The sequence below is a fragment of the Haliotis rubra genome, unplaced genomic scaffold, assembly GCF_003918875.1.
Source record: "Haliotis rubra isolate DU_JTF1 unplaced genomic scaffold, ASM391887v1 Scf878, whole genome shotgun sequence".
NCBI lineage: Eukaryota > Metazoa > Mollusca > Gastropoda > Lepetellida > Haliotidae > Haliotis > Haliotis rubra.
The window spans coordinates 368,959-390,607 of NW_025767610.1; the positions used below are offsets into that span (position 1 = coordinate 368,959).

The 21,649-nt window shown below is 39.2% G+C and overlaps 1 protein-coding gene across 1 annotated transcript; it reads left to right on the top strand.

Moving 5' to 3' along the window:
- Positions 1 to 478: 478 nt before the first annotated feature.
- On the top strand, positions 479 to 13,333 carry LOC124263297. Its single transcript, XM_046697882.1, has 8 exons — positions 479 to 754; positions 5,831 to 5,932; positions 7,054 to 7,232; positions 7,799 to 8,638; positions 9,670 to 11,127; positions 11,953 to 12,092; positions 12,487 to 12,605; positions 13,089 to 13,333. Exons 1-8 carry the CDS (start codon positions 523 to 525, stop codon positions 13,256 to 13,258), a joined length of 3,240 nt encoding a protein of 1,079 aa, XP_046553838.1. The 5' UTR covers positions 479 to 522; the 3' UTR covers positions 13,259 to 13,333.
- Positions 13,334 to 21,649: the final 8,316 nt, after the last annotated feature.

The following is a 21,649-nucleotide window of genomic DNA, read 5'->3' on the forward strand; positions in this document are numbered from 1 at the left end:
GGATTGTATGGTCCAGACTCGATTATTTACAGATCGCCGCCTCTTAGTTGGGTGCTGAGTGCGGCGTAAAACTAAACTTACTCACTCACATACCAAAGCCCTTTCATTTTGAGGGATTCTGTTTTCTTTTATAATAACTAAACTCACTCACTCAAATGATATTACTAGAAGAACCCTCGGTAACCGGAACTATTGCCGAGGAAATTAGATAACTGATTAAAACAGTTCTTACATCAACCGTTGTTTGTAAAGGACAAACAATTGCATTGAAATACAACACCACATCTAGTAGGTTATGTTTCACTGAGTTTTCCTGTTTAACCACTCTATAACAGTCATGCAAGTTTAATACACACAGGTGAATTGTTCAGCTGAATCCTTCCTTTCATGCATTGAGACTCGCGAACCAATCTATCTTACTTCCTTGACTACACTCAGTTGATCTAAGTTATCAGTGAAGCCAGTGACAAGGCGCTGTTTTGGCTCGTCGTATGTTGACGATCGTCTTTCTAACGCCCTAAAATGCGTTGTGTTTGGCACACACTCTATCTCCTTGCATCTGTACATGCGGTGAGGTCTTTGGATTTCGATGTGAAAATGCCCGGCGATTTCATCCTGGGTGGACTGTTTCGAATCCAGGGTGTCCAGACGGATTGTCGAGCGATGAGCACAGAATCTATGCAGTTGTATGAAGCGGCCAGATGGTTCTTCAGGCGCCTTAACGACAGACACTACATTCCTGGCAAAACGTTGGGTGAGTGCTGCGCATTATATTTAGGGCTTCGGTCTTACCCAACATTGGAACTCATTTGGAAGTCTTATTTCCATATGCAAGTGGCGTTTGACTTATACCCTTGTTCACTATGTACTGTGTACGGGTACCCGGTAGGATGATATGGTAGTCTGACTGTTCATTTGCAAGTGCTTCGTTCAGTTAAAATTGTTAATTGGCCTCCGGGGTAGCCTAGTGGTTATAGCGTTAGCTCGTCACCCCGAAGACCCGGGTTCGATTTCTCCCATGGGTAAAATGTGTGAAGCCAATTTCCTGTGTCTCTCGCCTTGATATTATTGGAACATTGCTAAGAGCGCCGTAAAACAATACTCACTCAGTTATTCGCCTTGGGTTTAGAGTTACATACTGTCATTTAAGCTTGAATTAGATTTCCAGTTCATAAATCATTAAAACCTCTCTACGAATGTTTCTATAGAGAATGTCTGGGGATATATATTTTCTGCCAAAGGAAATACATAACCGTGAAATTCTTTTTCAAATACATGTAGGTTCATATTCACACCACGTTTTGTACGATTTCGGTCATTGAATTCTGTAAGAAAGGATATTCTCGCGTTCTCGTATTTTCGCGAGCTCGAACTTAGGAAACAAACGAAAAATATGTAAAAAAATAGCGATATTATGCGAGATATTTCGAATTCTCATCATTTTATTGAAGTCGAAATGTCCCGACTTGTCACAAAATATATTCAATTCTAAAAACGCTATTTGGGGCCGTATTAAAAACAAAACAAGTATTTGTGACTTCTTTGAGTAGCATTTTAGAAGCTAGGAAGTACAAAATTGACAAACTTTATGGATAACAACTTCTTTATTACGAGAGTGCGACGTTTCGATACAGATTCATGTACCGTTGTCATTGAGAGAGTGAGTGAGTTTAGTTTTACGCCGCACTCAGCAATATTCCAGCTATATGGCGGCGGTCTGTAAATAATCGAGTCTGGATCAGACAACCCAGTGATCAACAGCATGAGCATCGATCTGCGCAATTGGGAACCGATGACATGTATCAACCAAGTGAGCGAGCCTGACCACCCGATCCCGTTAGTCGCCTCTTACGACAAGCCTATTCGCCTTTTGTGGCAAGCATTGGTTGCTGAACACCTTTTCTACCCCGGATCTGCACTGGTCACCGTTGTCATCGCTTGACAACGGTACAAGAATCTGTATCCAAACGTCGCACTCTCGTAATAAAGAAGTCATTGTATAAAAGCCAATAACAGTTACAAAATAGGCCGCACGCAATGAAGCCACTATAGAAACCCAGTACTTGGATTTCGTAGAGTGTTGTTCTTATCATTGACTCTTGACACGCGAAGTTAACAATGTGGCCTGGTTCGAGGATTGGTGGGCCGAAAAATGAGGATAACATGTTACAACTTCCGGGTTCCTTCAATAACAGGAAAATGTGAACTTGTTCTCAGAGGATTAAATTTGTTACTGATATTTATCGACAGTGCGACAAAATATGTTTATAGGTCACAAAAAGCAAAGGTTAGATGTCACCTATACACTTATGCGATGACCCATGAGCCTTTATCCCATGCATGGCATACAGGCCATAAATCAGGTTATACCCGTAAAGATCCGGGTAAAATTTGTCTACACTAACCCATGCTTGTCGTAAGGGGCGGCAAACGGGATCTTAGTGTCTAAGGATCTGTTATTTCAGTCAAATAACTATAATCCCATTTTCCTTTGCACCACATGTTCATCATACCATGCCTCATGCTTATACTCTTCATGGTTATCAGAGAAAACACCATACCTCATGCTTATACTCTTCATGGTTATCAGAGAAAACACCATACCTCATGCTTATACTCTTCATGGTTAACAGAGAATACACCATACCTCATGCTTATACTCTTCATGGTCATCAGAGAAAACACCATACCTCATGCTTATACTCTTCATGGTTATCAGAGAAAACACCATACCTCATGCTTATACTCTTCATGGTTATCAGAGAAAACACCATACTTCATGCTTATACTCTTCATGGTTATCAGAGAAAACACCATACCTTATATGCTTATACTCTTCATGGTTATCAGAGAAAACACCATACCTCATGCTTATACTCTTCATGGTTATCAGAGAAAACACCATACCTCATGCTTATACTCTTCATGGTTATCAGAGAAAACACCATACCTCATGCTTATACTCTTCATGGTTATCAGAGAAAACACCATACCTTATGCTTATACTCTTCATGGTTATCAGAGAAAACACCATACTTCATGCTTATACTCTTCATGGTTATCAGAGAAAACACCATACCTCATGCTTATACTCTTCATGGTTATCAGAGAAAACACCATACATCGTATCAGTCTTATACTCTTCATGGTTATCAGAGAAAACACCATACCTCAGTCTTATACTCTTCATGGTATCAGACTATCAGAGAAAACACCATTATCGAGAGAAACCTCAGTCTTATACTCTTCATGGTTATCACAGAAAACACCATACCATCATCAGCTTATACTCTTTCATGGTTATCAGAGAAAACACCATACCTCAGTGCTTATACTCTTCATGGTTATCAGAGAAAACACCATACCTCATGCTTATACTCTTCATGGTTATCAGAGAAAACACCATACATGCTTATACTCTTTCATGGTTATCAGAGAAAACACCATACTACTCTTATGGTTATCAGAGAAAACACACTCGATACCTCATGCTTATCACTCTTCACACCGAAAAACACCATACCTCATGCTTATACTCTTTACAACTGGTTATCAGAGAAAACACCATACCTCACATGCTTATACTCTTCATGGTTATCAGAGACAAAATATGTTTACAGGCCACGCCGCAAAAGTTAGATGTAGATCCGGGTCAAATTTGTCTACACTTCCCATGGTTATCGAGAAAACACGGCAAACCTCATCTTATACTCTTCATCTGTTATCAGAGAAAACACCATAATCCCATGCTTATACTCTTCATGGTTATCATGAGAAACACCATACCTCATGCTTATACTCTTCATGGTTATCAGAGAAAACACCATACCTCATGCTTATACTCTTCATGGTTATCAGAGAAAACACCATACCTCATGCTTATACTCTTCATGGTTATCAGAGAAAACACCATACCTCATGCTTATACTCTTCATGGTTATCAGAGAAAACACCATACCTCATGCTTATACTCTTCATGGTTATCAGAGAAAACACCATACCTCGGTCTTATACTCTTCATGGTTATCAGAGAAAACACTTATGCTACCTCATGCTTGCACTCTTCATGGTTATCAGAGAAAACACCATACCTCATGCTTATACTCTTCATGGTTATCAGAGAAAACACCATACCTACTTATACTCTTCATGCTTATCACTCTTACCTCATGGTTATCAGAGAAAACACCATACCTCATGCTTATACTCTTCATGGTTATCAGAGAAAACACCATACCTCATGCTTATACTCTTCATGGTTATCAGAGAAAACACCATACCTCATGCTTATACTCTTCATGGTTATCAGAGAAAACACCATACCTCATGCTTATACTCTTCATGGTTATCAGAGAAAACACCATACTTCATGCTTATACTCTTCATGGTTATCAGAGAAAACACCATGCCTCATGCTTATACTCTTCATGGTAATCAGAGAAAACACCATACCTAATGCTTGCACTCTTCATTGTTATCAGAGAAAACACCATACCTCATGCTTATACTCTTCATGGTTATCAGAGAAAACACCATACCTCATGCTTTCACTCTTCATGGTTATCAGAGAAAACACCATACCTCATGCTTATACTCTTCATGGTTATCAGAGAAAAGACCATACCTAATGCTTTCACTCTTCATGGTTATCAGAGAAAACACCATACCTCATGCTTGTACTCTTCATGGTTATCAGAGAAAACACCATACCTCATGCTTATACTATTCATGGTTATCAGAGAAAACACCATACCTCATGTTTATACTCTTCATGGTTATCAGAGAAAACACCATACTTCATGCTTATACTCTTAATGGTTATCAGAGAAAACACCATACCTTATGGCCATACACAACCCGGTCATCAGAGGTCTTAACCTCATGCTTATACGTCGTATACATATCTTGCATTACAACCATACGTCGCTAACAGGGTACCAATGATTACACATTCCAATAGGCGTACAAATAATTTTTGTTGGTAATGACTGAGAATCAGTAGTGACTCCAAGGGTTTCGCAAAAATCCAGCTAAATAGAGAATCTCACCCAAGTGTCTACTGATATCAATTATATCAACACGAGTTGATAAAGTTACAAATATCCGAGGCTTGCCGAGGATATTTTCACCTTTATCAACGAGTGTTGATATAATTGATATCAGTAGACACTTGGGTGAGATGTCATAACGACATAACATTATGACGTCATCAAGTCCATGACGTCATAGCATTGTCAGGGCATTGTACAAAATCTACTGTCAAAACGATATCTCCTAGGAGATCTCTTATGATCTCACACAAGCGATATCTCATGTGGAACACAGTTTTGGATGATAAATCGATTTTACCTCAAGCGCATGTGCGTTCGTCCAATAGAGATGAATTGTTTTGATGGTGCCTGATTCATTTACGTTTGAACATCAGGTACTACCCAGTAGTCATATCATACAACGTTTCCCATGACGGTCCGTGTTAGAATTGGTCTTCAGCAACCAATGCTTGTCGTAAGCACAGGCCCTCGTGTCTTTGCGAGGATAAAGTTTAAGATATTTTGAGATAACCCCTCGAAATGCTTCACAGTACAATGTCATGATTTATTGTGCTGTAAAGCATTTCGATTTGGAGGTCATATCAAAATTATCATCATTAATATTTTTTCAATCTTTAATCCGTTGACTTGTCATCGTATCCTAATGCTCGTACTGATGATCACTGGATTGTCTGGTCCAAACTCGATTATTTACAGACCGCCGCCATATAGCTGGAATATCGCGGATTTTGGCGTTAAACAACAAACAAACAAAAATTACATAACGTTGTTTATTCCAGGTTTCCATGCATTCAACACTAAAGGACAGCCCACACAGGCGGTGAACCAGACGCTGCGTATGCTGAGAGTTTATAACAACGAATCAACCGACCATCTATATGGTATCATGTCTCAACTGTATTACTACATGTACTCACTTAACTTACAGTTACCGCTTCCCTATAGCTACTAATGCTGCAACAGTAATCACTAATGATTGTCATGGTTCATGGGAGACAGTTGGGTAGCATATTGGTTAATGCGTCACGCCGAAGACCCGGGTTTGATTCCCCACACAGGTAAAATGTGTGAAGCCCATTTCTGATCTCCGTGATATTTCTAGAATATTGCTGAAAGAGGTGTAAAACAATGTTCACTCACTCACTCATGATGTTTGGTTCTCCTAGTCATGACCATATTGTAATGATGATATTGAAGAAGCTGCTTATTGCTGTTCAGGCAGTGACAACACCTGTTGAAGGTATCTTCCCTGTGATGTGTACACCTGTTGTCAACTTGCGTCGTTAAACGTATCTCACTCCCTCAGCTGCTGAGTTACACATTAATGCTTTTAATAATCCTATATCACCCGGGACACTGATGATGTTACGTTTGACTGTAATTCCTAGCTCCCTAAATAATGATATTGCTACCACTATTGCTGATGGGTCCGTGAAGACTCGGGTTAGAACTGGTCTTCAGAAACCCATGTAAGAGGCGACCAAAGGGATCGGGGATTCAGGCTCGCTGACTTGGTTGACACATGGTATCGTATTTCTACTAGATCGATGCTCGTGATGTTTATCATTCGATTGGCTGGTCTGGACGGAATTATTTACAGACTGCTGCCATATAGCTGGAATATTGCTCAGTGCGGCGTAAAACTAAGCTCATTGCAGCTCACTGGAATCTCATAATGGTATTATGATATCTATATAATACTACTTTCACGTTCCATGTTGTTTTATAGTGAAGAAAGTATCAAACCCTTGGATAGGCTAGCGTACTACTATAGTTTCATCTTCTTCGTCAGGACCACTGAGGCTGTTGGGATGGCCTAGTGGTTAAAGCGTTCGCTCATCACGCGATAGACCCGGGCTAGATTCCACACATGGATACAATATGTGAAACCAATGTCTGGTATTATCCCGCCGTGACATTGCTATAATATTGCTAAAAGTGGCGTAAACTCACTTACTCGTCAGGGCTACTGTGACAGAATTGGGGTTTAAACTCTTTGTAGGTGTGCTTGGACCAGAAACTAGTGGTGAGACTGAATCAGTTTCAAGTCTGTTGAGTTCTCTCCCGGAGGATGATCGTCTGCTGCAGATCACCTACTCCGCCACCGCCGCCATCCTCTCTGACAAGAGTATCTACAAAAACCTGTACCGGGTCATACAAACTGATGATGTGCAAGTAGAGGTAAGATATATCAAACATTAATGTGCGAACACATCAAGACATGGCCACTTGCGTGAAAACCATCGGCGGAAAGAAACAAAAACTGGAGAGAAAGGCATGTCTTAGTTTTATACAAGATAATGATTTACATCTTCGGAATACTACACTTCCGTACATTTGCAGGTGCTCGAAACGGAATGTTTCTTTTTATAATTAATATTCCGGGTAACAGAATACAGTGTCACTGAGAGAGAAAGTGTTACAAACCATGAATATTGTATGAATCCTGCTATCAAATTTTTAGGCTCAGTATTCTCTACAGAAAATATTCCCCAAATATGTTTACGGTCCATATTTCTTTGTCTAGAATAGATTTATGGGAATTAGGGTCGGTGAGGTAGCCTAATGGTTAAAGCGTTCGCTCGACACGCCGAAAGCCCGGGTTCGATTCCCCACATGGGTACAATGTGTGAAACGCATTTCGGATTCCCCCCACCCCCCACCCCCCCGTGATATTGCTGGCATATTGCTAAAAGCGACATAAAACCTAACTCACTCACTTTTAGGAATTATTCTATTATTTGAAGGTTATCGTTCAACTGATGGTGTCCCTTCAATGGAACTACATAGCGATCGTATATGAGATGGACGTTTATGGAGAAACAGGTGCTAAAGCATTGAAAGAACGAGCAGAGAAACACAAAATATGTGTCCAGGTCTTCCTTGGAATCGACGCAGATGCTGGCACTGAGGACGTACGAAGACGAGTTAACGAGATCCGCGAAAAGCTGGAACCATCAGAAGGAAGCTCGGTGATCGGTATGGTGTTTATGGGCCAGAGACACACTGCCAGGAACTTGTTAGACTTCCTTAAAATAAAACTGCCAAAGTTTCAAATAATCTTCACAGAGTCCCTATCGCTGAACATTGAACATGTAAAGAGTGACGTTTCGTTGTATGCCCCTGCTAAGGGACTTCTGACAACCAGCCCACCTTATGAAGATGCTGAGATGTTCCGAAAATACTGGAGTGAACTCCACTGCAACCACACGTTGAGGACACAACAAAGAGAAAACAATAACTGGCTTGAAACATATTTTCGATGTAATCCTTCTGAGCGATGCGACGTCAACAACGATGATGTACCCTTATCTGTACATTACGTTCTTCTAGCTTCAGCAGCCTTCGCTAAAACTGTGAAGACGACGAGCGAATTATATCCTGGTTTAAGACGCAGAGTGTTTGACAACATCTCCAGCCTCACTGTTGATGCCTCAGTTGACTTTCCAGAAGAGCTCCGGCCATACAGCGAGAGATATAATTTTAAAGATGGGAAAATACATCATATCAACGACGGCAACATCTCCACATACAACGTGTACAACCTACAGAAGTGTAACAGTACGCATGGCTTCTGTTTCCGCCAGGTAATTACTTAAACTAATCACTGAAAATAGTGATAGGTTTTTTTTAACAGTTTGCCAAATACAACATGATTTGGTGTCGGGAACAGGGGTGGCACAGTTTTATGGAAAAAATATATTGTGCCAGAAAATGTTTGAAAGAAATAATAATAATGCTAAAAATGTGGATATTTTCAGGCAGTGGATATATGTTGCTGCCAGATGTTATTGTTTTATCCTTCTCAAAGAATATTTAGGATCACTGCTGAAGATGAAACAACATCCTCCTTCACAAACCCATTCTGTACATTCGCGATCACCTTACGCAGCTCCTCCACTGATCGTATATCGTCCACTTCCTTCATCATATATGCTGTTTTCCTTGGAGTGGGAGTGCTTGTCACTGTTACTTAAAGTTTCGTTCGTTGCAGATAGTAGAGGCGCAATCTTGCTTTGAGTTGGATCATGTCGCGATGCCGTCAAACACACCTTGTAAGCGAATGACTAAGTGCGGTTGCACCTTTTCGAAAGCTTGCAGAGACTTCTGTTTGAACCAGCATTTGTAGGAAATCTGATTTTACCACAGTTAGAAGGCTGAGCGTGCAATGACATGGAGAGCGTCTCTCAGGTGGTGTCATGTTTCCTTTGTTCTGTAACAAGAGTATTGTCTATCTCAGTCTTCCAGAATTCGATATGAGGCTTTGAATGGTGCACCCTCTTGTGCATTCCATGTCGCACTGGCCACTCTGGTGCATATATAGCACAGTGATCAAATCCAGTTGATGTCAGTGCTTTGTCAAGGGGTCTATAGGACGCCCTTAATGCTGCATTCAGCGCTGTGCCATCGCTGTCGTTGAGCTGTAATTTCATCTCCAGGGCGCAAGCCTGGGCAGCGTAACGTTCATACAAAATATTTCTTTCAGATATTCCAGCTTCTTCGTTTCCGCAATACACGCACGTTATAGTGCGATGATATGAAGAGATAATAACATTGTTAGAGTGAAACATGATTTCTATGTGTAGATTAATTCTATGTGTGTTGTTATCTGTTTTAGGTTGGTACCTTCGTAAACAGAACTCTAGACGTGAAGAAATCCATCCTTAAATATTACAGCAACAACATTGAAATGAACGGGTTTGTGAAAGCACAGTGTAAACTGGGATCAACGTGCAGTTCGTGTGTTTCAAACAATAGCGTGGGACACATTCTCCACCTGCCCGGGGACTTCTATGTTGTTGGACTTGTTCCTGTGCATAACAAAGGGGAATCGCCTCATATCTGTGGTGATTTACGAACCGGCCTGAGTGTTGACATTGTGGAATCAATTGTGTATGCAGTAAAGACAATGAACGAGAAAAGGGGAATATTTAGATCCATTCTCGGAACCAAAACACTGGGACTTGTAATGATGGACACATGTGCCACTCCGTACCTGACTTTTGAGAGGCTGATTAAACTCAACAGTGGCAAGGTGCAGCTTGATCCATCCACTAATAGTTCTCAAATAACAAGAAACATTATAGGATACGTTGGTCCGTATATGAGCTCCGTCAGCGTTCCCATCTCTGCAATCATGAAAGAAATGGACGATCTCTACATTTCGTATTCCTCAACATCTTCAACCCTAAGCAACAGGCAACGTTTCCCACATTTCATGAGAACTTGCTCCCCTGACTACAAGCAGGCTGCTGCCATCATGGAACTGGCTAGTAAATTGGGATCCAAATATGTCCAGATCATCCACACGGATGAGGAATACGGGAAGGCGGGAAATAAGGCTCTCTTGGAGGCTGGTAAAAAACACAGGGTATGTGTTGCTCAGTCACTTAGTGTGAAAAATTCAGAAAAGAAAGATGATCAGTTAGGGCATGTTTCTTCTTTAAGAAAGTACCCCCAAGCAAAAGTCATCATCATATTTGTTTTATCCCACGTGACACCGGTGTTGATGAGTGTTCTTGATGAAACAAGCAAACCTGGAGAATTTGCTTTTATTGGTGGCGAGAACTGGTCAAAGAGAGAGGCAGTGTTGGCGAATACCAAACAGGTGATTGGTAGTTTGACACTGGCGCAGCTGCTTCCAAAGTATGCCGACTATGAAAACTACTTCATGGATATTAATGTCGAACAATCTAAGAATCCGTGGCTTCGTGAGTATCTCGAAGCTAGAGCGAAATGTCATTATCCAATGAGTTTCAACAAACAACACACGACACAATGTACACCTGACATAATTTCACGCCATCTTCAATCTGATCTTTGGGTACCATTTGCAATCAATGCAGCATTTTCTCTGGTTCTAGGTTTTAACAAGTCAGTGTTTTCTTCCTGTGGAGAGTTTGTACTTTGTGACAAACTTAAAACTGTAAATCTTAAGGAGAATGTGAAGAACATAACCTTAGACATCTACAATGCAGGCAGGAATGTGCGTGTCTTCGACGAAAACGGCGAAGGAAGTGTGGGATACACAATATTCCAGGTGATAAAGGAAGATAATGAACTGTCATACAAGAAGGTAATATTTGAAGTTCCTTTCTCTTAAAAAACGCTTAGAGAACATATATAGCATTTCCCTTGTTACAAACGTTGTGTTGTCATGACTTAAGTTGTGTGTTATTCAAATCGGAATTAAACCAAACCCTCTAATATTGAATTCCCAAATAAACGAGAATATTAAAATGTTTGAAATACAGATGAAGGCGAAGTGATGTATGTGTGTACGAAGCTCAGATAGTGATTCTCGTCAGCTGTATTTTCTGATGAAACCGAACATAAAGGTGTGTGACGTCATACGAATATCGTTTTTTCTTTCTCATTCGTTTTGTTGTCTCGACTACCTTGTGCAAGTGAACATTCGGGTTCATCGCCAACTTCCCCAACTAGTTTCTCTGTAACAATTGTAACTAAACAATTACAATAACTTTCGACGAGTGTTCATTCGCAACCTGTTCATGAGCATGCGTAGACCGTGTACTGCAGCTAATGGAGGCCATATTCGATACAGAAATGTCCTTTCCTATGACCTTTAAGTGACATTACCAAATGACGTAACGTCTTATTATCTATCACATCTATTAACTATCACAAACACGTCGGTTATAAGATAATTTGTGCGTTCACTTTAAGGATTCATGTTGTTTTCTATGCCAGTTTTCATGTGCAAACATCAATTTCTTTCTTCAACACTTTATCACAGTTTCACGCGATTCCCGTTTCTTTTGGAACTGAGTATCTATCGCTGTTTTTCTAAGGCTTCATTTTTCTTTAACAAGAACTACAGGTAAGCTGTAACAAATGATTCATTTCTGTATTTTTATATCCTATTGTCATTTTATACCAGGTGGGACTTTCATCAGCAGAAGGAATTGACCTTGACATACCTGCTTTTACCTTAGCAAAGGATGGAGGATTTGAATCCCAGTGCGAGAAAGAAATTGAGTGCAACATTTGCAATGAACAACTTCATATCACAGAAAACCCGTACGTATTTCATATTATTCATTCTGTGTTTGGAATTCTCATGGAGACTTCCTATATATCCCATAACCAAAATGATGTCTTTAAACCGGAAGTGAAAATTACTTTCGTATTGAGGTAGCAAAGCATTAACTCTTTCTGTTATTAACTCATCCTTCAAATGTCGTGAAATTCTACAAATATGAAATATGCTATTTAAAAGGAAGAGGTTATAATTTTCATATTAAGGTAGCTAGATCAATACGTAATGAAAGTCTTTGGTGGTCTTCTTAAAAATAATCGTGTAAACTGTCCTACAAAGATATATTGTCTTCTTTTTTGTGAAAAGTGTTTATGGATCAACGGAGCTTATGTTACACAGACTGTTGTTTTAACAAATCTATAATGTCATTATCAGGTCGGACTGGCAAATGAACATCCCATTAATATCAACTGTAAGTGGTTTGGTCGCATGCATCTTAATTTTGACATGTTGCATTGTCAAGACACGTCGACGTGGAAAGGTGCTTAAAGAAGGTAATTATGACCTAATGTTACTGCCATTGGCGCATGGAATCCTCACCAATGTACTAAACATATTTTGACAAATGACATAACATTCCAGAACATTCAATTCGAATGAGGGTTAATCATGTTAATTGCCCAAGAAGCCTAATAAAAGGATCTATATCACAATGATTTACAAAGATTTGCACATAATTCTGCTTTCATAATTCAGAAGTGTTATGTGATTGGTTTGGTTGTTGTTTATATATAAGGCCAGTGCGAAGGAATAGGAAGTCATGCCTATCCCGGTTTTCATTGGGTGTAAAGTGCAAAACAGCAATAGAATTGTATGAATTACCCTCGGATAATTACTCATGACACCGGGTGTTCGCGAAAAGGGTACAGTAAGAAGAGATATGTCATGGAGACTGGATAAAGACCTTCAAGTCGAGCATTGCACTGTCTGTTGCTGCATGTGTAACTTCAGAGATCACAATGTTCCGTTTGTTACAGATCACTACCTATCCATCAACCCGGATAACCGACAACCTGGCTGTTCCTACCAGGGTCTGAGCACCACACAATCCAGTGATTATCTCACAGCCAAACACGTGGATGAAACTGAAATGAAACCTTTTGACGATGGGGCCATTGAAACAATGGAGAGGTTGGAACATATGTAGCTTGTGTCATCCCTCCATATTGCTGTTTAACTCCGCATTCAGCAATATACCAGCTATATAGTGGTGGCCTGTACAGAATCGAGTCAGGACCTGACAATCCAGTGATCAACAGCAAGAACAGTGATCAGCGATGACATGTGTCAACCATGTTAGCAAGCCTGACCACTCGATCCCGTTTATCGCCTCTTACGACATGCATGAGTTACTGAAGACCAAATCTAACCAAGATCTTCACGGATTCCTAAACATGTCATTGCTGACGTCAGAAAAAACCTTACATGTGTTGGTTTAGTGGCATATCAGCTGATCGGATCGCAAAGTATGCTTAGCTAAAATGTAACTTTAACACCATATAAGGAATCAATGTTCTAACGTCCTGTGAACACTAACCCAAAATTGCCAAGTTTATGTTGGGTATAGTTCCTGTCAGCTAATATAGTCTTGTATATAACGTGTATGTATGTCGGGCGTATTATACGGAATTGCCTAATCCGCGAATTACGCAAAGGCATTGCCCCATTCCCGTCAACCGCGACCTAGCTTGCTTAATCTGCGGATCGGGCATGCCTCACTACGTAATCCCTTGGAATGAGCAAGAAATGTTGTGATCATCAGATATGTTTTTATTACAATAAGAGAGACATATTAAAACATGATGATACGCAATTTATTATAACATTTACAATACCCTATTTAGATTCTCTATTTATTCAAACATTTTCAATTCCTGGGATGACAGTGGCTTGAACACATACTCGTACTACCAGATTTGTATCATAGACACCGCCTGCATTAACACATGCCAGAACAGTTACACTTGTAACTCTACCCTCTACCAGTGCTATAAAGCTTGGCAGCCGATCTCACAGATATCATAGTGTCCATGTTTTGTGGCAATACCGTGCTGATTATCATCAGTTTTGTCCGTAACAACACCCATGACGTTAGCATGATCTGCCCTACCTCTGTCAAACTGTCACACTGGAACCATGACACAATCAAAAACATTTTAACCGATTTCTTGTTGACTCCAGCATTTCTTCGGCCTGTTTCTCCTGGACAGATTTTGCGTGTTCTCTATAAAAAAAAGTCTGTTTGCGGTGAAAACGTACCGATGAATTTTACTTTAAACAAAAAAGTAAATCAAATAAAGTGAAATTAAAATTGCGAATCCTCATAAATTTAGCTTGCCAATTGAACATTTGAATCTAAGAATTTTATTCATCTTAGGATAAAAGTTGTTTAACAAACGATCATAGATTCAAATCGCTATTATTGGTTTGTATTACAAGGGGGTAAGTGCAGTAGTTGGAACACTGAAACAAATGCAGTGCGGTACGTGATGAGCGTTAACTTAGACCAACTCTGCTTGTTCTCGGTGTTTCATTTAATGTGCATACACCCTTGTAATACAAACCAATAATAACGATTTGAAACTATGATCGTTTGTTAAACAACTTTTATCCTAAGTTTAATAAAATTCTGATATTTAAATGTTCAGTTGGCAAGGTAAAATTATGAGGATTCGCAATCTTAATTTCACTTTATTCGATTTACTTTCTTGTTTAAAGTGAAATTCATCGGTACGTTTTCACTGCAAACAGACTATAGTGAGGAATTGTTTTTCTTTCAAGTCACAGTGAGTACACGTCACTTTCTGTCCATAGCCTTCATCACCAAGGCTTCATGACACACTTTACATGTCGCACTGAGGTCTCCAATCAGTCTACTCTAACCTCTTTACTTTTACTAGCCTACTCTACAAACCTCCTCAGTACCTAATTGATCCTAATTGTCCCAGTAGCAACTTAGTTACCACCTTACTGACGAGACCTAATTGATCTTAATTGATCACACCAGTTGTCCCAATTTTGGCAGTGAGATACAACACCTGCATGGTCCAGTGCACAACAGACTGCCATAAATGGGATATCACCCTTCAATCATGTCATGACATGGAATGACGTCACGTGTGATGTTGATAGTGTAGAATGTAACGATAACCATTGTCTTGTTCAGTTTGCACATCAATCAGATATATACAGATACATATATATTGTTTTCACAGGCATTTATTTGTAGCGGTTTGGTACCCTTTTCCTCAAATTGTTCGTTCTTCACGCTGATGATCCGGGTTCGATTCCCCACATGGGTACAATGTGTGAAGTCTTGGTCGTGATATTGTTGCAAAGCAGTGTAAAACCAAAACTCATTCACAGTAACTTAGTTAATGATGTATGATACGGTGTTTTCAATTTGTCGCTCACTTTGTGTGTTCATTAAGTGCAACTCTTTCTTGACTGTCCAATGATGCACATGCAGCCATGAATTGTTTGATTCGTCCTAACATTTACAGTGATAAGGTATATGGTTAAAAGTCACCCTTTGATATTGGGGATGTAGGGGTTTTGGGAGACATCCTGCTGCACAGAGTATAGAGATGAGAAGGGAATAAGATTGTGCTGTTGTTATTAGTGTTTTAATAATTCATTTTATATAATTGAGATGGATTAACTAGTTTTTTAGCTTCCCGATGTACATAGTGAATAAACAGATTTTGCAAATCGTAATAATATCAACTGTAATTGTGTTGGAGATAGTAAACTGAGATCAATAATTTGAGATGATTTGGGGTGGTATATACGAGGGGCGTTCAAAAAGTAGTCAGCCTTACTATATTCGCGATGTCCAAAGTTTGAAAAGCTTCCATTCTATTTCCAAGAAATTATTAGTAAGACCATATCCAATATTTTACATATCACAACACATTGGGGTATATTATTTCTTTAAAATTTGCAAAAAATGAATAATGATCTGTCATTTGGTACCCCTCAGATAATATAACATATGTTCAGTATAGTAGTATTGGATGACTACCGTAGTATCTCCAAAACAAGTTCTTTCAGTAAACATGAAGGTGGAAATCACTTTAACAAGCGACTGTAGTTTCAAATTGCTTTTTAATGCACTTTAATATCTACGTTTGATTCTAGCGGACTTCTACCTATCTCAAACACAGATAGTTTGTGATGCATTTATTGCAGATTTTGTGTTTTTTGGGGGGCACCAAGATGAAAAGTCAAACAAAATGGAGATCCTGAGGCTGGAATATAGCAAAACCAATTTGCTTGAGGTTGACAGATAATATGTAAAACAAACAAAACATAAAAAACCCAGTTAATATGTTATGACATTATGATATTTAATGAAGTTTATTAAACCTCAATATTATTGAACTTTTGTTAAAATATTCTTGTTATCTTCCATTAAAACCATTCTCTGAAACTCTGAGTTTAGTTATTGCTCATTAAAATCAAGAGTTTGGGCTGGCCCATTGTATGAAATAGGTAACAGGCAGGAGATTAGCAGTGCACTGGACCATGAACTTTGTTGTTATAAGCTGTAGGGGTTATGAGATGTAGGGGTTTTGAGAGGTTACCAGTGGTTAAAACGTTCGAAAACCCAGGTTCGATTCACCAAATGGGTACAATCTGTGAAGTCTATTTCTGTTGTCCCCCGCCGTGATACTTCTGGAATATTGCTAAAAGTCGCGTAAAACTAAACTCACTCACTCATTCATTCATTCACACATTACGCATGTAAGTCTTGTTCAACGCATATAACATTAACTAGTGATTTAGAATTTAGATTGTTTTGTGTGTTTTTCTATTGTCTAGCAAAACCCACAGACACTCGTGAACACAGTGATGGCGTAAATCCTGCTGAGAATTCATGAAGGGAGCAAAGGTGTTTAAGTTCCCTTGATCCCCAGTTATTTGGTGTCACTTTGGTTATGGGGATCTTTAGCCTTCTTATATATGTAACCCGTGAAGGTCCGGGTTAGAATATTGAACCCATGCTTGTCTTAAGAGGCGACTAACGGGATCGGGTGGTCAGGCTCGCTGACTTGGTTGACACATGTCATCGGTTCCCAATTGCGCAGATCGATGCTCATGCTGTTGATCACTGGATTGTCTGGTCCAGACTCGATTATTTACAGACCGCCGCCATATAGCTGGAATATTGCTGAATGCGGCGTAAAACTAAACTCACTCACTCAATCTTATATATGTAAATGTTAAGACTGAATCTGCTGTATATCTGTTTTGAAACTTGATTAGGTGTGTTTTTATGTTGGGACTGTAATGCACCTGTCTCTCCTTTGTCCTTTGTTGACAGATTGATAAAAAGGAATATATTGTTTTCTTCCCTATCTGACTAACATTGCCGATATGCTTTGTAATATTTAATTCACTCAGTTATCTGTTTTCCTTGAACACCTAGTTCAAGCTTAGTCCAGCGTGTGACAACATCCTGTGTCATTCACGTGCGACTAAATGATTTATAGTTCGGTTCACATGCTGTTGTGGCGGTGGGGTAGCCTAGTGGTTAAAGCGTTCGCTCGCCACGCCGAAAGCCCAGGTTCGATTCCCCGCATGGGTACATTGTGTGAAGCCCATTTCTGGTGTCCCCCGTCGTGATGCTGCTGGAATATTAGTAAAAGCGGCGTAAAAACCATTTCACTCACTCATTCGCATGCTGTTCAAAATGGTGGCACCAGAAGGAGCTATGGCAAATCATGCTCAGCCACAATAACCGAAGCTAAAATAAACATATCATTTTAAATTTCAGGTAATTAGGAATAAATGGGAATCTACTAGAAATTGTACCGTCTTATAAATATTTAGGTGTTAATTTTTCAAGATCCCTGTCATGGACTTTTCATGTAAATAGTTGCTGCTTTACAAGCGAAACAAATTTTATATAGTGTGCTTAAATCTCTACATATATTTAATCCATTGCCATATGATCTTTTTTTAAAGATTTTTTACTCTAAAATTAGTCCCATTCTCCTCTATGGTTCGGAAATATGGGGCTTAGATAATTATAAAGAAGTTGAAATTTTACAAATGTTTGCATGTAAACGATTTCTTGGGGTTAAATCCTCAACTTCGAACCATGTTGTCAGAGGAGAATGTGGACGTTATCCAATGTATATTTTTACTTATATAAGGGCCGTTGCCTACTGGTGTAAATTATACAATATGTCTGATACGAGATTTGTGAAAAAATGTTATAAGTTATTAGTTCTAGATTGTATCAAGGGGAAAAGTAACTGGGCCGCTAAAATCAAACATATTCTCTACATGTATGGATTTGGCTATCTTTGGGAGGAACAATGTGTAGTTGGTGTTAGAAATTTTATGTCGGTGTTTGTATACAGACTTAAAGTATCTTATGAGCAAGATTGGCATGCAGCCCTCGATAGCAGCACTAAATATTCAACATATATTTCGTTTAAATCATCATTTGGCTCAGAATTGTATATCAAAGAACTCACTATTTCAAAATTCAGGGCTGTGTTTGCTCAATTTAGATGTTTTTCACACCGGCTTCGAATTGAAACTGGCAGATATGCTAATGAAACTAAAGTTGATAGATTATGTCTTGTATGCAAAGAACGATATATTGAAGATGAATACCATTTTGTATTAGTATGTAATGTATACCAAGATCTAAGGTCTTTACTTTTGCCAAAGAAATATTATTTGAATCCTACTGTACATAAATTTAACATGTTAATGTCAGAGATAAATCCAGAAACTTAAAAAAGCAGTGTATGCTAGCAGTGTATTTGTATATAAAGCTATGTTATTGTCTTAGACAGTCATTGTGTACATATTGTAACATAACCGAACCGTATGTTATTGTTTATATTGTATATTGTATATACTCTCACATGAACATAGTCAATTGTAAATGTAGAATGGGCCTGTGGCCTCCACTACAAGAAATAAAGATTGATAATTTTGTGTGCATGCTGCTGTTTAGCCTGTTCACCTTTTTTATGTACTCCGAAAAGTTGAAACATAAAATAAACGGACATGGCACATGGTGATGGTAAACAACATATAGAGATGTAACTTGATCAAGGAAAATGTCAAATGTTTGAGATCATATCTAGCGGCATTAGGTATCTGGGCGTATTGAAAAGGTGTGCGTATGAGGAAAACATTGATGTAAATGTTATCAGGGCTCCGGGCATAAGTTGATAATACCCATACATGTACATTTATGTTAATGAATAAACGCTTCCATTCGTATACACTGTGTTTAAACTACTTCCTTATACACAATGTTGAAATGTGTTTGAATCAACAGAAGAACAAACACTTGAATATTATATATGACAGAGGCGTGTTATCTGGAAAGTACCACACACCATACAAGGAACAAAATATGGGGACTGGAGGGAACCTTTTGAGCATTGTTTATTTGAATATCTTTTCTGCAAACATTAAAGGGGCGATGGGGTAGCCTAGTGGTTAAAACGTTCGCTCGTCACCTTCGATTCCCCACATGGGGAATTTGTGTGAAGCCCATTTCTGGCATCTCCCGAAGCTATTGTGCTGGAATATTACTAAAATCGGCGTCAAACTACAGTCACGCATTCCCTCATTATGCATGAACACTCAACTGTGTCTGTTTACCGTATGTTATATAAACACGTTTGTGTTATTCATGATTTATTGATGATAATCGCTATTCAAGCACTATAACAGCGGCTTATAAAACATCGAATCTGGACCAGACAAACCCCTGATTTTTATCATCAATAGCATCTTGCGACGTTTGGGTAATCTTCCCGAGGCAGTTGACTCAAGTCTAGTGAGTGGTCGAGTTTAGTTTTACGCCGCACTCAACAATATATATGGCGGCGGTCTGTAAATAATCGAGTCTGACCAGACAATCAAGTGATCAACAGCATGAGCATCGATCTATGTAATTGTTTTAGGATGACATGTCTCAACCAAGTCAGCGAGCCTAACCAGCCGATCACGTTATTCGCCACTTCCGACAAGCATAGGCTGCTGATAGGAATTGTAACCCGCATCTTCACGGATACCCAAGCTGTTAATTAATCAGTAGAGGCTCGTAGGTTGCATAAACATCAGACATTAGTTGGCCGTTTGTTATTTCATCCCAAACACTAACTCTCTGATAAAGTATGACGGTTATACGAGGCGACAGGATGGGGGTCTTCCCACTTACCCAACACCTATTGTTTCAGTACAAGAAATCACCGGGGCGTGGTAATCCCCTTTAATGCCTTATTTTCTTTCCTGTGAAATAGTATCCGGGACCAAATGTTCCCCGGTGGTCATGAGATTGTTCTGAAGGACCTCTACGTTGTGAATCAATGGTCACAATGTCAATCACTGGATTGTCTGGTCCGGACTGAATTTATTACAGACCATCGTCCTACTGGTAAAATATTGCTCTGTGTGTACAACATAAACATTGACGTCGACGATATGAAGGACCTCTACGTCGCAAACCGAAACATGATTCTCATTAACCAGTTCAGACAATGACCTACTTTTCAGCCGAACCGGATTTTCTCGTGTGAAAGTGAAAAAAGACACCACAAACAACTATGGTTACACTGAATTCCACTTCCTTGTTTCATAAGAAAATGGTATTTAGAAATTGATTTTAAGTTTTAAACAATCGTATTTCTATATTTTATGTTGAGGTTTAGGCAGCATGTCGTTAACTAAGACGTCACAGACTGCCGCTGTTTGAAGAGGTCGTACAATTCACAATTCATCTGGCTCATTGGTTACACCTGTTATGTGTTCTTTGCGCTTATTAAGTGTATTTTTGTAACGCACAATGTGATTGATATAATATCAATTCTGTACCAGACCGCCAAAACTTTCTAGCGGCCTAGCCTCGTTTTGAGCTCGATTTTCACGATTTCCGGATTTCCGATTGTCATAGCGCGCTTTACGACAGAGCACGCTGTACGACAGAGCACGCTGTACGACGTGTTTGCAAGGATTAGATGAACCGTAGCAATATACAAGTGATTAGATGTATCAAATAATACTGATTAATATTTATATATCCTGTTGAATGAGTTGGTCTCGAAATTCTGGACTGGTTATTGTACTAAGTTGCGCAATAGGACGGAACCCAGTCAGCAGGAAACGAGACTGTTGTGTAATCAATGTTTTGACTTGGAATCAAACATCACAATATCAATCACTGGATTGTCTGGTCCGGACTGGATTAATTACAGACTATCGCCCCTCTGTGTGTACAACATACACAGTGTCGTGAAATATATCTCAGGGTTTATTTACTCACTCAGATATAAATGACAATAAACTGTACCATTTCACTATTATCGTCAGCAGTATATACGCTAGTTTATTTAAAACTAATCGTAGCCCTTTTGTTCAAGCACAGCATGTATGTAAATTGTCATTGTGAAAACGATACCATGCATGAATATTTAGATGTTGTCTGTTGCTTGTGCTCACTGTGGATGTTGTTGACTGTAACTGTATTCTACATCCCTGTTGATATTAAGGAAAAGTTCGG